Source organism: Protopterus annectens, chromosome 15.part0 (assembly GCF_019279795.1).
Source record: "Protopterus annectens isolate FY-2018-M chromosome 15.part0, PAN1.0, whole genome shotgun sequence".
NCBI lineage: Eukaryota > Metazoa > Chordata > Ceratodontiformes > Protopteridae > Protopterus > Protopterus annectens.
The window spans coordinates 653,761,899-653,779,637 of NC_056749.1; the positions used below are offsets into that span (position 1 = coordinate 653,761,899).

General features: G+C 38.4%; 1 protein-coding gene across 2 annotated transcripts in view; it reads right to left on the reverse strand.

The window, feature by feature from the left end:
• The window catches only part of LOC122789986 (serine/threonine-protein kinase 26-like), an 809,573-nt gene that overhangs the window by 713,507 nt on the left and 78,327 nt on the right, over positions 1-17,739 (reverse strand). The window contains exon 1 of one of the 2 annotated variants that reach the window (XM_044057497.1): positions 953-979. The exons of the other annotated variant lie outside the window; for it this stretch is intronic. Within the exon in view, the coding sequence (XP_043913432.1) occupies positions 953-964 (12 nt within the window). The 5' untranslated portion in view covers positions 965-979. Of the gene's footprint in view, positions 1-952; positions 980-17,739 lie in introns of those variants that run through there. 2 annotated transcript variants of the gene reach the window in all.

Genomic DNA, 17,739 nt, shown 5'->3' on the forward strand with positions numbered 1-17,739 from the left:
CAAATCATTTCCTGTTTTCAAACTGCCTGACATCCTAGCTAAGTTTCCCAAAATGGTCACGTACAGAAAGTGCTCTGCTGCATAAACAGTACAAACTGGCATGCCAGAGAAAGATGCATGCCATTCTCTGCTACCTATTTACTGGCATTCATTTTGTTTGCTCAACAAATGTCTACATTCAGAGATGCTTGCTGGGGGAAAAAGTTCACCGCAATAAGCATTTAAACAAAAGCTGACAGTCTACAAAATGACAACAAAATAAGCATATTACATTAAAAAATAATAAGAAGAAATACACACAAACACACGCACTCACCACTTGTTTGTTAACCTGAGTACAACACTGATCCAAATGGACCCTTTCCTGGCTCATCCCAGTGTTACAAGAGTTAAGATCATCTTAGCCATTCTTTACAGAAATAGTAAGGAAAAAACAAACATTTTTATGTAGAGCAGACTGTAGTAGTTGAATAAATATCTTCAAAAGCACTGCTGCTAGTTGCAATAGACAACAATGTAGTATTTAAAGGTCGGAGGACAAGCATGGAGTAAAAAGTTTCATGGCCTTGTGGCGAAGATCAAGACATTACCAACATAATCTAATAAACATCTTCAAAATCACTATGGCTATGTACAATGCATACATTTGTATACAAAGCAAGGCTCAGCCTGAGGACTAGAAAGGAATGTGATCAAAATTGATTAAGTATGGGTTAAGAGGGGAATAAGAGAAGGTAAAAGTGATGAGGAAGTACAGTTATATAGTGCTTGTACACCTACTGCTAAACACGATGTTTCTGAACTTTATATAGGAATGAAAAGAAAAGTTTTGAAGCCTCAGGGTAGGAAATTTATCATCACCATTTAACTGAACTATAATATAAATAAGTGACAGCAATGATGCTCTAAATGTGTACACAACATAGAACATTCGGACATGCTCAAGACTCACATTTATATCCATGGGAATGTGAGCACTGCGACTGGCATCCCATCCAGAACTTTTTTCTCTGCCTTATGCCCATTACATTCCATGGCAGACTCTGCCAAACCCCATGAACCTAAACAGGATAAACTGGGTATGAAGAAATTAAAGTTAGCAGTGTTAAAAAAAAAAAAAAAAAAAAGTCATATGAAAAATTTGCACATATTGCAATAACCCTAACACTGGCAACGTGGAAATTGCAAATCAGAATTCTGAGATCCTACAGTTCCTACACTAAAATTCATGTTCTTGCAATACTGATTCTAAGTTTTGATACCTTCAAGGGATGGAACCGAACTTCACAAAATTTCCTTTTCTAATTCTCAGTTTTTGCCGGGAACATTTTGATTCATAACTTTCCACTACCAAAATGCCTTTTTTTTTTTTTTTTTGCTAGATTCTTCACAGCAGTGACATGCAAAAATATGTTTCAGCCCACCACACACAATCCCCTAGATAATACTTTAAAAGAAAACATGACAACTTAAGTATCTTATTGACTAGAACACCAACAGTAGACAATGTACAGTATAAACATTCCAATGCATTTTCAGTGAAGAAAATGTAAGAGCCATACGGAATTTCTTTAATTCTGTAACTTTAACTTTAAATTTAGGTAGCTTGACTACAGCTATGTACTTACCACAGCTTTAAATTCAAGTAGCTTGACTACAGCTATGTACTTACCATAACTTAAGATTTGTGCTGTCTTCTGTCCTCCTCAACTTGGGAAACATTATCTCTAAATTTAAAACCATACTCTTTCAAAGGTCTCGAAGGCTGAAGTCGAAACTGGTCCCAAAGCTGTCTCTGTGGGATACGAAGACTACCAACAAATGCACTTTACAAGACCAAATCAAGCTCAGCCCCAAAGCAAACAACAGAGCTGAGCTGTCGAAGGTCAAAGCTCCATGAGGAAGGGAAGGATCTGAGAGCTTCTGAGTCAATCTAGACCCCCCCCCCCCCGACACAGCTGCAGAACTCTTGGCCCAAAGACTCATTGAGCTGCAACATGGTTCAAGTCAACAGAATAAAAGATATTGTCAGAATTGAAAATACCCACATTTTCAGCTCTGACACAGGTAATTCCTGGAGAATGATCAGATCCCAATGACACCAAATCTGACGGCAGACAGGTAGTGGAGAAACCAAGAGGAGTGGAAGGGATAGCTCCTGGCTCCCCCAGTGGCAGCACGGGAGAACCCATAACTGAATCTGTGGTCCTCAAAAATGCCCTCATCCTGTCCATGTCAGCCTCGGGCAGGTTCCTTGATGACCACACTGACTTAGGGATGCAGCTAGCATAGAAGCCCAATGAATGGACCTCTCTTGCAGAAGGAGAGACTGGAGCAGAGGACTGACCAGCTTTTGCAAGGACCTAGATTCCATGAAGGAAGGAGTTGGTGATCGTATCCTGATGGGCTCAAAAAGTGGAGTCATATCCTAAACGTCAGAAAATTTAGGTTACAGGTAAAAGACCTCCAAAGAGTAGAAATAGCAACATAGTGAGGCAGGATAAAGCTTGACAGGAAAGGGAACACTATCAAAGAGGCTACACAAAAAATGTATGCAGTTATCTGTCCAAAAACAAGAAAAAGTAGCACTGAGCCAAGGACCAAATCTGAAGTGTTCAAGGTAACAAGTTGGTGGAAGGGAATTATGGTTACAGGGAGAAAAAGCCTAAAGTCTACAAGCGGTCAGAGTTGGATCTACACTAACTCATCAGTTGAGGACTGACAGAAGACACATTGGATCTAGATTTTTATAACAGTGGCCCAATAATCATCCCCTGCCCCAGTTTATCATCATCATAAGATGATCATCATGCAGAAGATCCTTCACACCTCATAGTAATTTGTCCTCAATTAGAATCAAATAAGCAGCATGACCAGTAGGAGGAACCTGGGTTCATCAGGACATGCAAATGTTTTGAAAAATGTACAATTTACTGAGTTATTAAAATAATAATAGAACTTCAAGTCAGAAAGCAGATACAATTGTGTTGCCAATCTAAGGTGAAAAAAATACAGAGATGTGTCATTCTATCTCTGCCAAGTTATTCACCAGATTAGGATGCTGGGATCCCTGCCACACTCTTCTAGCCCTCATGCCAGTTACTCCTTTTACAAACATTTACTGTTATTAATCAGGACTTCCCACTAGTACTGATGCAAGTCTTTAACTGTTATCTTATAGACTAAGTTCACAGCACAGGTGATGGATTTGCTATATTCTGCTTCTAACACCTCCCACATGCCATTCTAGTAAAGAACACAAGCAGACCCTGCTGGAATCGGACACAAAATGTAAGAGATCAACAAGTCATGAAGTCAAATTCAATTGTGGAAACTCTTCCTAAGCCTCAGGTAAGCAAATACAAACAAGATACAGTGCCACAGTAACGTGCATTAATAATATTTATTTATATGGAATTTAAAATTACAGGGCTGTAAAACAAACTGCTTCAAGTGTTTCACTTAAATTTCTTTCTACCTTTTGAATCAAGGCATAGTGTGCCTGCAAGTACTGTAACAGGACATTCCGTGCATTCACTCAGGTTATCTGTGCCCATTGTTTCTTACACCTTTCATAAGAATAAATACTTTTTCCTGACAAGCCACGAATGATTCACTTGGCCTTTATTCCCCTATCAGTGTACAGAAAAGCACAAGGATATATCCGTGGACTTTAGGTGGTGTAGATCAGAGAGTGTATACTGAACCTAGTCAGCCACTGTAGCCAAACAGTACATGCATATAAGTTACTGAGCACAGGTGACATCAGTGCCATTCATGTAAGCTTGAATGAACATGCACAATTGAGTGTGTTAGAAGTAACAAGTCAGTCACCTCATAGTAATTTGTTACTGAGCACATGTGACATCAGTGCCATTCATGTAAGCTTGAATGGACATGCACAATTGAGTGCGTTAGAAGTAACAAGTCAGTCAGTAAGCATATGAGGTACGAAGTATACGTACAAGTTACAGCTCCTGATGTGTGTGTGTGTAATATATATATATATATATATATATATATATATATATATATATATATATATATATATATATCACACATATATATATATATATATATATAAATATATATAAATAAAATAAATGACCTAAACGCATACCCAGCCTCAGTGTCTCATTTGAGTACACAAGACATAAGACAGGTGGGTGGGCAACCACTCAAATGCAGTGGGGCATTTATTAATACTTATGGATGTAGTCTATCATCATCCCTAAGTTTTTATTAAACAGTCCAAACATATAAAGGACAAAAAGAAAACGTGCATCATGGTGATTAACTTCAAGTGCCACGTTGCAAGTAGGAACACTGTCAAAACACTGACTTACAGGACTTCTGTTAATAAATTAAACACTATGCAAAAACTGCAAGACTAGCAGTGTTTTGAGCACACTGCCTCCAGTACCACCACTTAAAAAAAAAAACAAAATCACAAAAAGGATGCACTTATAGGTACATATCAAACACACACAAGACTCAGAACAGATATTAAAGACACTGTCCAATTCAAGTTTCTTCCAACCCTAAATAAAAATAAAATGAAAACTTCTCGTGTGCCCATATCTTCATATGAACACTTAACAAAATGGGTTTTGCAATGACATCTATAGCTTTCTCAGAAGTAATAAGAAACTTTCCAAAAACCCTCTAAAAGCGTATTTGCAACCAATCCATACATACCAAAAATACAAACCATTTCCAAAAAAAAAAAAAAAAAAAAAAAAAAAAAGCCTGACAAAAATATAGTCTGCATTGTGCCCAATTCAGAAGTCCTTGATCCACAAAATTGTACACACATGGTTAGAGAGAGAGAGAGAGACAGAGACAGAGAGACTGATTCAGTATCCCACAAAACTAAACTATTTGCTTTAATATACAGTCCTAATGTTCTAACTCTCTAGCTCACTTTACTTGGTGTTCATTTCACCTTAAGGGTCCAAATGCAGTGACTGGTCCTTGCATGTCCCGAATGATGCAAGGAAGGGAGGTGAGCCGGGGCGGCTGTGCAATACAACTATCCTCGATGCTGCCAAATGGATTTTTCTGAAAAAATGTATTTTTAATATTAGAAGAGTGTTAAGCTGGTGGTACCAGTAAGGTCATGGCCTTTTCAGTTTACATAAAAAATTAGATTATAAAAAAACAAGCAATTATACAGAAAAAAAAATAGCAAAGCACTGCCTTAGATGACCCACCAAGAGCATAGAACATTAAATACAAGACAGTGGGCCCTTGGAGACCATCAATGAACTTTAAAGTACATCTCTGTCAGGTAGCCACTGAACAGAGTGATGTGAGCCGTCAATCCAAATAGGGCTAGATGATCAAGAAGCAAAGCTAGTATCACATACCTTGATAAGGTCTCTAAAAAGAATGCCTATACACTGGCCTCCGGTCATAACACCGAGAACACAGACTGATAGATAGACCACTGCAATCTTGCCTCGTGTTCAGGCACAAGACAGACTTGTTGCACAGCCTTCTCAAGCAGTTCTGATGTAGGATCACATCAGACATATGTAAGCAGTTATTTATTAAATCTTTCTGCACCACTTTCAAGACAGGGGTGATATGGACATTCTTTACAGCCTTTAGTCACGAAGCACTTTAAGAGTAACCCAGGTCTTTCTTGGTTAGTAGCAACTTCAAGATTGCACCATGGGGAAATGGAAGCTACCGTGAAGGCTGCTGCAACCTGCATCTGGGATATTCTGGGTAAGGGGGGTATTTATTTAGGTGGCAAAGTTAAAGGTGACTGTGCACATGGGCCCTAAAAATCTTACCAAACTTTCCCTTAAGCAGCTTGCACAGTTCTTTTTAACACTATTTATGGATACATACAGAGCCTTCTTAAAGGCAGATGGTTTTTAGTAGTTCTTATCAAGACATTAAGCTTTTTGCAGATGGGCTTGGAAGGAACTAGGTGGGATCAGTCTCTGATGTTGCAAGTGGGCCAAGCAAATCTAGTCTCTCAAGTTCAGGGTACAACCAAACTGCCGAGTATCCACAATATCCAAGTTTTTTTTTTTTTTTCAGGAGCATGCCTGTCCAAGAGAGACAGGAAACAACTCATGAGAGAGCAAGTGCTAGGTCATTATCAGGAAATCAGCTACTGGTATACAGCCTAAGCTTACAAAATGCATGAAATGTCTGGTTATGCTATCTGGATGTGATAAAGTGGGCAGAACTCTTGCTGGTTTGACTTTCCAGATGCACCAAGCTGGACATTAGTCACTACTACCAGTTAGATAAGATGGCTCTATTCTCGTTGGCAAGGACATAAACTAGGGAAGGTTGACTGTTCCCAAAGTATCTCTATCATCTTGTACAATACAACACACTGTGGTCAACCCCATCGCAACATTTCACTTTTGAAGAAAAACGTCTTTGCCAAAAATCCAGCAGCATGTTGTAGAAAAGCAGTTGCATGCTACTAATTCCATACATAGGCTTTGGTCAGAACTATGCCCCTATCCCCACATGATCTGGATTCAAACTGCTGGACAATCCAAATGGGAAGAGAAGAAACTGAATAAGCAGATATTAGTTTCACACATCCAGGCAAAGGTCAGCTGAAACTATGCTGTAGGATTACTACCAGAGGAAGATCCGGCCTGTGTTCCCACATATAGGAACTTGGGTGGAACAGCCTGGCCATAACTAGAAGTGAAATTTGGACAGAGGTTCCACTTTCGATATCTACTGAATAGGGTCCTATAGCTCAAGATTCTGCATATTAGGTGCGCATCTGTTTTACACTCCACACTGAGTGAATTCCTCGTACCCTCCACTGTAGGGAGGGCTCATTCCAGGAAATGCAGCCTTATCAGTAAGTACCCAACACTGGTTTGGAAAATCAGATCACTGGCAGGGGTTATAAAAGTGTTAATCTTCCAGGAAATCAGATATAAAATCAAGTCAGAAAGGAGCCCATGCATCCACTTTCTTGTTCTTCACTCATTCCAGGGAGAACACAAGTGCAACTATCTTGATGCTAAATAGTATATCATTATCACAATGGTTTGTACATATTCAGAGAGATATTTCCCCCGATTTCAAAGGCTGAATTATCTGATGTTTCAATAGCTTTAAAGCATTCAGACAGTAACTCAAACTTTCAGACACTTGTTCATTAATGTATCCTGCAGGTTTAAAGGTTTTACAGCAGTACTGCAGTATGCAAAATGTATTCAGGGTCTAAAATACCACAGGATTACAAGGCACTGTTAAAAACACAGTGTGAACATTCATGCACATCCGGTTGCAATTCTACGTCTCTTCTCTATCTAGTAAATTTCAACATGGCACATTTTTTTTTGTATTCTAATCCCTTTTCATCTCAACATTTCATTTGTATGTCCAGTCACATTGCTAAAGTTTCCACTTATGACTCTGTATACAAACTTCCCACTCACAGTACGTTTAGTACTCAAAAAAGAAAATGAAACCTACTGCAAACAGATAATTGGCTGAAGAATTTATAACAGGCACCGCACTGCAAGAAAGACACATTCTATACCATCTAAAAGCACAAAAATGCAATGATACCTTGTAAAAGAGTAACTTCCATATCTCCTCACTCTTCTACAAACGAAGCCACCTGCATGTCAAAGAGGACACGTGAATGTGCTATGAAAAAAAGATGAAGCTTTTTTCTCAACTATGGCTCTTCCAGATGTAGATGCAGCTGGTTCTTATTAATCACACTGTCCCTGGTACTTCTTTGCTCCAACTCAATGCATTGAGCATAACCAAGCAATCTGTTATTATTATTTAATTTGTTTACTGGGATAGCCCGAATGGGCAGAAAACTACAGCTTTTCAGCAGAGACCTGGGGAGAAAAGTTCCAGAAAAATGTCACATTACGTAAAGATCGTAGTAAACAGAGGTATGCAAGTAATAAACAAATACACAGAGTATCATTAAATTAATAGCAGCATCATGCAATGAGTTATGAAACTGGGGAGAAAAGCACTGGAACAAAATAGGTAGAGGAGACAAGGAGGATATTCTGGACAAATAACGAAGGGTACAGTGTTTTGAAAGAACAGAAGATCATAACAGGCAGGACATTTATCTTTCAGGAATTTTGCATGTCTAGAGCTAGGTATATTTTAGGTATTCTCTTACCTGAGCATTAAAATTGTTGACGTTTGTTGTTTTACTTAGAATGAAGGAAGTTTTTTTTCCAATTCTGGTGAGGAAAAAGGAGTACAAAGAGTCATCAGCCGAGTTGTCCGCTTTGTGACATTGTATGTAGATCTCCGCTGTCTACTTTGGTTATAAAGTTGCAGAATATTTTTTTCAAACTAGGACATTTGTTTGTATAACAGATGAATGCAGGGGAAATGACTAGTTGGGAAAGTAAGGTAATTTCTTAGCTCTATCCACTTAAGTTTTAAGGACAGACAATGAGGTGTCCTATAATGACTGGTGGCAAATTTTGCCACCTTATTATAGCACGGTTCTAAGATAAAGGGTTGAGCGGATAATAGGTTAGTCAAGATGGCAGCAACATAAAGCAGTGTAGGAATGAAAAGGGATTGAGCAATACTTTTTCTGGCATTATCTGTGAAGTATTGTTTGACTGTATAGAGAGCACCTATCTTTTGGGGAGTGTTTTTTTACCACCCGTTTTATGTGATGATCAAATTTTAACCTTTCATTAACAGTGATTCCTACAACAAACAAGTCAAACTAAGCTTCTAGATCGCTAGAGGTGATGATGACATTAATTTTTGCCAGTTGAATGCATTGGGATAAATAGAATCAGTTTTGTTTTTTGTTTTTTTAAGGTTAAGGAACAACTGTGCATCAGACAGACAGTCCTCTGTGGTGGGGAAAGACTCTTTGGTCTGACACTTCATGTCAGAGTACCTCACTGGCCCTCTTCAAGCATAATCTGGATAACTGGATGGGTAACCATACATTCACCCCAGGGGTTCCACCTATGTCCCTCTTGGACATGGGCATTAGGTGCTGATCATGGAAATAAGGGTAGAACTTGGCTAGGCTTGTAAGAGCCCTTGTGCCATTAGCCTAGTAACTTCCTATGATCCATCTATACCTTTAGCAGAACAGATGACTTGCACGATCTGCGTACTGTATTATGCTGGCTTGTTTAGAAGCTATGTGGAGATCATTAATGAACATGCTTAAAAGGGGACCTAAAATTAATCCATTGAGTGACACCCAATGTAATGAGAAGGAAAGAGAAAATGTTGGTTTGTTGTTTTACTGCATATCTGAGAGGTAGCTGGAGAACCAGAATAATGACGTTTCATGTATTCCTAGGCAAGCTGGTTTTTGAAGCAATTTCTGCTGGAATACAATGTCGTAAGCTTTGGATGAATCTAGGAAAACTGCTGAGATCAAGTTCTCAGAGTTTCAATAATAGTTAACAGATGCTGTATTATGAAAAGGATGGAAACAGTGCTGTGCAGGGGAAATGAGGCAGTTGTCAGTGAGAAAACTGAAGAGTTGAGAATGGATACACCTCTCCAGAGCTCTCAAGAGAGGAGACAGTAATGCTATAGGCATGCGGTTTGAGAGCTCATTTGAGTTTCCACCTTTATGGAGAGAAAGAATGTAGCACCTTTTCCATAGGGACTGGACATAGCTTTCAATAATAAAGCGATTGATTAGGATCAAGATAAGAGCTAGGGTAACAGCATCAATTTTTAAGCGCTAAGATGGTATGTTATCAGGGGCACAGAAGGTAAGGTTTTAATGTTAGTAACAGTTTAATGGTTGTACAAACTGCAAGTGGTTCCAGTGCAAGTATGTTGAGGGCTAACAAGAGAGGAGAGAAACTTGCATCTGCCTTTGTCAAGATTTAATAAGAGAGGCATAATCTAAGCGTCTTATGTGAGGCCTAGGAAATCCCACCTACCCGCAGTAATGCAGTCTACATGGTAGTCAGTAAATAACCTCTGCCAGCTCAGAGAATCAGTTTGTTGAGGGTGGGACGGGACTGTGGGGAGTGATCCTTTCCCACTAAAGATCACATATAATGCAAGACTTTCTCTCCTCTATTACCCAAGTTAGCAGAGGGCAAAACTGCTATTCCTAGCAATGGCTAAGAGTTTCATTAAGTCTGACAAATTCCAACGACCACTTCTCTCACCCTCAAGAAGAAGGTATGCATTTGAGTCCTTTGCAAAGCAATTGACCCTTCAGTAACCCAAGCTTTCAATCAACCCAGGCCACTAACCCAAGCTTCCAATCAACCCAGGCCACTAACATTACAGTAAGCACAAAAACAAGGTAACTATTCTAAAAAAGGGATTAAACCTGCATGGAACTACCTGAGCAAATCAACACAGATCCATATCTATGACCAAGCAGCAATCAAACCCCACACATTCTATTTAACAGCAATTTGTTCATGAGAACCACCGGTCATGGACTCACTGATTTGCTACAGTCTCAAATGAGCTTTCCATTCTTCTCCCTACTTGGCTAGTGAGGAGGTAAGAGGAAACCCTGACTAGGAGCCATCACACATGACCCAGTTCCTGGATAACTATAATTTTCTATTTCCCCAGACTGGGAGATCAGAGTTCTTGTATGCCGCACCGGTCTTAACTCAAATGTGGAAACAAGTTCATATGCTTTTTTTTAACCCCCCCCCCCCCAAATCTATAATAAGATTAGCAAGGGACTCAAAAGTACCATATATTTATACGTGTGTGTGTGTGCGTGTGCACACACACGTACATATACTTAAGTTGCATAATACTGTGTGTGCTTGATCCCACATATGCCAGTCGATTAATAAAGTAGTACTTCTCTGTCTGTCTCCTTTAATTCTACAAACTGGCAATGGCTCTGTGGAAAAAAAAAAGTAGACCCTCTAGGTCATTCTGGGTAACTCAGCTGTGAAAGCCATCATGAATAATCTGTACAGATCACCATCTCTGCAGTGCACTTTAAAAGCCACACAACATGTTGCAGCTGTGTGTTAATTTTTACCCTCCTACACATGAACAAATAACGCCAGCCTACACAATGCTGAAAAAGAAATAAGACAAAAGCCTGCTAACACTTCTAATTTAAATTTTTTTTGTTAGAGTCCAAAAAGCAGAAATCCACTTAAAGTGTCTTGTATTTAAAGTCCATTAATTTGAACGTTGGTATCATAAATACAAACAAAAACATCATATTAGCAGACTTCCATACTTCCTTGCATTTTAGCTGACTGTCAATCATGATATCTGCTCAAGTAAAACAGTGCTTTGGAACACAAGCTACCAATGTACAGTGTTTTCTCCAAACACAACTCTGCCACAGTAAACAGTGCAAACCGTAATCTGAGTTATACCTCCATCACTTAAGCGTGTTAGATACAGATAAGGCACATTTCCCAAAACTAAAAAGGATTTAAAAATAAAGAAAAAAGGTAAAACTAAGGCCCTGGCTGAAGTGGAAATCAAGCCTTTCCTTTAATCGGTTTCAAAGTCATACAACCTATGAAATGTTGCAGAAATGGGACTTTGCTGAAACAGGTTTACAAGGAACAGAGTATATACAAAAATACTATGCACAACAAAGATACAAAAACTAATGGTAAAATTCGGCTTCCCTCAAACAGACTTTCCCTGCCCTTAAAGTTGTTTACACTGGTTTGTCTCAAGCAGCAAGTATGCAAGTGTGGAATGAATGCCACTTACATGAAACAATATCTATGACAAGACTGCTTCCAACAGCGCAGACTAATCCACAATACATTTTTGCTTAGCATTTTATTTCTATTTTGTACACGGTATGTTAATGTGCTTGCTCAAAGCAGAACACACAGGGCAAGTCAATCTGTTCTCTATACTACATTTCAGCACACAAGTCATGCAAGACAATTTCAGCTGAAACGGACACTGAACACTTACTAATTAAGATTTAGTAGAGCATTTATAACCCCATATGCAGGTTAAGTCTCAGGATTGGTACCCAGTGAATAACCGCTTTAAGTGTGTCTAAGGGCCATTATACCATGACCCCCCCCCCCCATTAATATTCCCAAACATGCAGGCTGATTGGTCAGCGTGCACGTTGTAAATCGACTTATACTAATGGAAAAAGGTCCGGTCGCCCTGATTTTTTCCATTAGTGTAAGTCTTTTTTAAAACACTGTCTCGCTATGTTAAAGGAGTTTAACATAGCGAGACAGATTTAAAAAAATCAACAGAGATTTCCGTTGCTTTTTTTAAAAGCTGTCTCGCTATGTTAAACTCCTTTAACATAGCGACACAGTGTGTAAAAAGCAACGGAGATCTTGCTTTCTCCGTTGCTTCTTTCAAAACTGTCTAGCTATGTTAAATGGTTTAACATAGCGAGACAGCTTTAAAATAAGCAACAGAGATTCTCCGTTGCTTATTTTAAAGCTGTCTAGCTATGTTAAACCCATTTAACATAGCGAAACAGTAAAAAGCAACGTAGATCTTGCTTTCTCCGTTGCTTTTGCCCACAGCTCTGATGTACTGCGTAGGCATACGCATGCGCAGTACATCAGAATTGCCGCAGAATACCAGACAGCTGCGGAAGGGCAGCAAGGAGGCATTATACAATGCCACTATTTAAGAAAATTATTTATATTTTCTTAAATAATGTTATTGTATAATAGCAATAACCCACTTCTGGGTGTGGGTAATGCTGGATTTACCCACGGTTGGCTTTGTTTGGTCCCTCGGCTCGTGACCAAACCATGCCAACCATGGGTAAATCCAGCATTACCCACACCCAGGCGTGGGTTATTGCTATATTAAAACAGCGCAAGGTTTTAATAATGTTACAAGAAATACAAAACAGGATAATTTACGAAGCAAAACATTAACAGCATAACCATATCAAGTAGTTGTGCACGTGCAATTTTACATTTAATACACATACTGCTTGGGCTACAAAGACATTTTCAAAAATGTGTTACCAATAATAAATATAAACATACATTTAAACAGACTATAGCTTAAATTTTTGCCAAGTCTACTTCTAACTTTGTTTTGTCAGTCATCAGTTTAAAAGACTTAAAATCAGGCAGAGATGAGATTGTTAACTTAGAATGGGAGAAGCAGTTTGGTACACCACAAGTAACCAGTCGTCATCCCAGCTGAACAGTACTCTTTTTTTTTTTTTTTTTTTTTTTCAGAGAGAAACAGACACATCATTGAATCTGAAGTTATTTTCAGACTCATGAGAACAATGTTTACTAGTGACTATCTGTATGTACGATAAAACTGTTAAGTGTGGAGAGGTAAAGAAACTGATTTCAAAAGATGCTAGCCCATTAAGAATACACTGACCCAGACAAAGTTTTTTTCCAGAGTCAGACACACATACTCAGCTGGGAAGTGATGTAACGGTTCTGTAATTTAGGATCCTAACCATGGCAAATGTAACAATGCCCATGTCAACACAATATGGAAAACTGTCAAAGTAGTTTAGAACCTATATCTTTATTAATGAAAAGCTTAATAAACTGTGTATGTTATGCAAATCTGAATAATACAAAATCAAATAAGCCTGCATGTGGCACAAACGGTAGCTGTCAAGTCCATGGAACACTCCAAAGGAATCACTGTGTGTACTATGTTACGGGTTACAATACTGAAAATTGCTGAAGATATACAGTCACCTTAGATCAGCTTCCAAACAAAAAGCTTCCAAACAAAAAAAATCTCTTACAGAGAAACCTGCCATAAACTAAGTCATGAGACCATAAAAACTAAACAAAATAAAAACATCTTTATTTTAATGCAGCTTAACATGCTGGACTAAGGCACCAGCTACTACTTCATTGTGGATTACAGGGTTTGATTCCCTTATTTGCCCCTTCTGTAATGTCAAAAACTGAACAATTCACTTAAAACTTCTGGTCACCCCTTAAAAACAGAAAAAATTACTTTTTTTTAAATACGTTAATGGAATGCCAGTCAAAATCAAGTAGAAAAACAAGCAGCACTGCAGTTCTAATTATAATTTATATTCAGCTTGGCTGAATGGCTGCAGGGAGGCTCCATTCGACCATGGTTTTGTGAGGGGGAAGGGCGACAAATTAGACAGCCCCAGCTGAACTATACCTCCCCAACTGTCCAGATTTTCAAAGAATGAATAGATTTTTTGCTTCTTATTTTTGGTTTGTTCCTCATAAAATTTGTGGTTTTCAGGCAAATCATTTAGGAATTAAGTCACTAAATAATGACACACTAGTTTCAGACTTCATAACCTTCAGAAAAATGCATGCTAAAATAAGACCTGTTCTATCAACTGTCCCAGTTTATAGAAGAGCAATTTTTAGTACTGTTTATATGTTCCCCCAATATATTTGGCATTGTGCAGATTTATTGCATTAACAGGTTGAGAGGTACATGCAAATAAATTGCTTTATAGAATTAGGCATAGCCAAACCTCTGAACTGTCCCTGATTTTGACTCAAAATGTTGCTCTTCCCTTATTGATCCCTCCGCAAAATAGCAATTTTGGAAGAAAACATGGAGGGTTTATAATTATGAAATAACTGTAATAATCAGATTACTTTTATTTCAGAAGTGCATGTAGATTATTTTATTTTGTCAGCTGCTCAAGTTAGCAGTACTAATATTAAAGTGTCCCTTTTTTGACAGGTTCCCAGCTGTATAGTGTTGCTATTTTATATTTTTACATCACATTTTTGGTCCATTTTTCATAAAATTGTGTTTTTTTGGCAAATTAGTGACAAATAATTAAAGACTGAAGTTAGAAAATAATGACAGACATTTGCGTTTCAGATTTCATACCATTCAGAAAATTCATACTAATGCAAGACCTCGAATAGCTTTCTAAGTTTATAAGAGCAATATTTTAAAAATTGTCCTTATTTTTGGGCCTTTGTCCCATTTCTTTGTATGGCTTTGTCCAGATTTCTTGCTCTGAGGTTGAGAGTATGACAAATGTGTCAGGGCCATCACAAGTCGGCCAGAGACATTTCAAACTGTGACATACTTGTTACACCCCACTCCCCCATGTAGGGACTCTGGATGTGTCAAAGCAAGGCAAGGAGTAGTTATGCAGTGTAAATGTGCAGAGAATCCCACCCATCCAAGGTAGACACAAGTACTAGAGTGGCTTTTCATCTGCCCTTGATTTTTACAGAATGGTCTGGTTTCTGTCATATTTTTTGTACTGTTGATTTATGCTCATTACTCAAAGTGCCTGTTGCTCTGTGTTTAAGTAGCAATACTTTAATGACCATCAGCTAAGCTTGGCTGAGATTGCAAGATGCAAGTAAGCTTTAATAAGCATACTGTTAAAGAATTGAAAGCCTTTCTGTTGCCATGTAGAGAATACTTAACTAGATAATGTATAAGCCTTGGGTATTGAAATGCATATGCCAGTATTTGTAATAAAGGACAGAATTACATTATTTTAAGAGTCTCATTACACTTGGAGACTTCCAGTCATCTCTGCAGGCTTTACCCGTAAACCGAATGCCAATCGTGGTCCATAACCTGTACAGTAATCCTTTTAAGCAATGTATCTTGAGCTTATTATTTGCTTTTCATTTTTTACTTTGATCATGTTTTCCCCATGAAACAAGTAGATGTCAGTAAGCAGGTCTTTTTTTGGATAAGGAACATTTTTACAAGTGGGGACATCAGAGATTTCTACTTTCAGCATGTTATTTGTTACTTTAATAAAGCTGAATATAAATTAATAAAGCTGAATATAAATTATAATTAGAACTGCAGTGCAAGAAGTGGTTTGAGTTGAGTGCTGCTTGTTTTTCTACTTGATTTTGACTGGCATTCCATTAATGTATTTAAAAAAAGTAATTTATTTTTTCATGCCTCACAACCTTTTTTGTTTCCATCTAGATATTAAGCTGTCATGCAGCCAATGCATTGAAATATTTTTATTCTTCTACACTTCATTTTGTCTTGATTGGACTCTCATGACGACTGTTTGGCACCCAGTGCAGTATATTTAGTTTTTGTGGTTTGCTACTACAGGTGTGTGTGTGTGTGTGTGTGTGTGTGTGTGTGTGTGGTAGGGAATACCTCAGGCTTGAACCCTGTACCTTGTATGCAGGTGTTAAAGACCTGAATTCCCTACCCACCACCATTTGTAAAAAAAAACTGCAGATTTTTGCCTCATATTTGATCTGATCTGTTCCTCATAATATCTGTGGTTTGTAAATGTTGCAATGCTTGATATTTGATGGTGCAGTGGTAGCATTGTTGCCTCACAGCTGCAGGTTCTCAGGTTTGCTTCTTGGCTGGGGTGCCTTCTTTGTGGGGTCTTTATCTTCTCCCGGTGTTTGTGTGAGTTTGCTTTTGTGTCCTCCCATGTTACAAAGACATGCCTGCATTATTTCTTCCTGGCCCTCTGCTGAAATTTTTTTTTTGTTCCACGTTAGACTGTCCTGATTAACAAATGGTAAATAAAATTGACAGGCATTTGAATTTCAGACTTCAGGTTTCTGAATGTTTAAGTCCTTGCATATTTGATGGTGCAGTGGTAGTATTTTTGCCTCACAGCTATAGGTTTTCTGGTTTGATTCTTGGCTGGGGTGCCTTCTGTGTGGAGTCTGCATCTCCTCCCTGTGTTTGTGTGAATTTGATCTGGTGCCCTGTCATTTTACAAAGACGTGTCTGCAGTATTTCTCCCTGGGTCTCTGCTGAAAATTTGTTTTTATTCTGTCAGCAGTAAAATTGACAGGCATTTGAATTTCAGACTTCATGTTCATCAGAAAATACATAGTAACACAACCGTAACACAACCTTTTATTCTAGCAATTCTCTAAGTTTATAAGATGAATATTTGAAATTTGTCCCTATTTTTGGGACTGTATTCCCCCATTATTGGCTTTGTACAGGTATTTTGTGCTAAGGTTGACAGCTATGGCAAGAACTGAATTCACTGAATGTTTGAGGGCTGTATTCCCTCATTACTGGGTTTGTCCAGGTGTTTTGTACTAAGAGGTTGACAGCTATGGTGAGAACTGAATTCACTAAATGATAGCCATTTAAGTTTCAGTCTTCCTCTTTTACAAAGCAGCTGATTTGGCGTAGTGGTATGTTGCTCTGTTTTGCACAGGGAGCTTGGCAGTAAAATGTATGGTTCTAGCAACTTTCCAAGATTATACAAGCAATGTTTGTGTCCCTGGTTTTTGGGCTTTTGACCCCCCCCCCCCCAATACATTTTGGCTTTTTCCAGTTTTCTTGTGCTGCGAAGTTGAGTATCGAGTAGATTTTACAAGGAGCTGAGAGCTGCAGGGGAACAGAAGTTTAGTGGTGCTTAAGTAAAGTTGGTTTGCCTTGTTAATAGCACAACAGGTTGTGTACTTGCCTTTGATGCAGAAGGCTGTGGGTTCTACTCCCAACAAGGGGTGGATGCTGCCGTACTGAGAATGTTCTCCTTGGTGAAGATACTAACTATGAGTCCGTTATCAGTTTGCCATCCATTTCCTCTTGCAATATTACTAGCTTAGCATTTTTTTAATGTAATATAGGCAATTTATTCCTGAGGGGCAACAGACACTATTTTTCGATGAAACCATGAAATATAAAGGTGTTTGCTAGTAGCAACCTCTTCATTAGTTACAGATTTCTTTAATGTGGAATTATTTAGATGACGTTTACTTCTTCAGAGATAGTGCATATTTACTGATAATGGTGGACTGTAGAATTGTGCATATTTACTGATAATGGTGGACTGTAGAATTGTGCATATTTGCTGATAATGGTGGA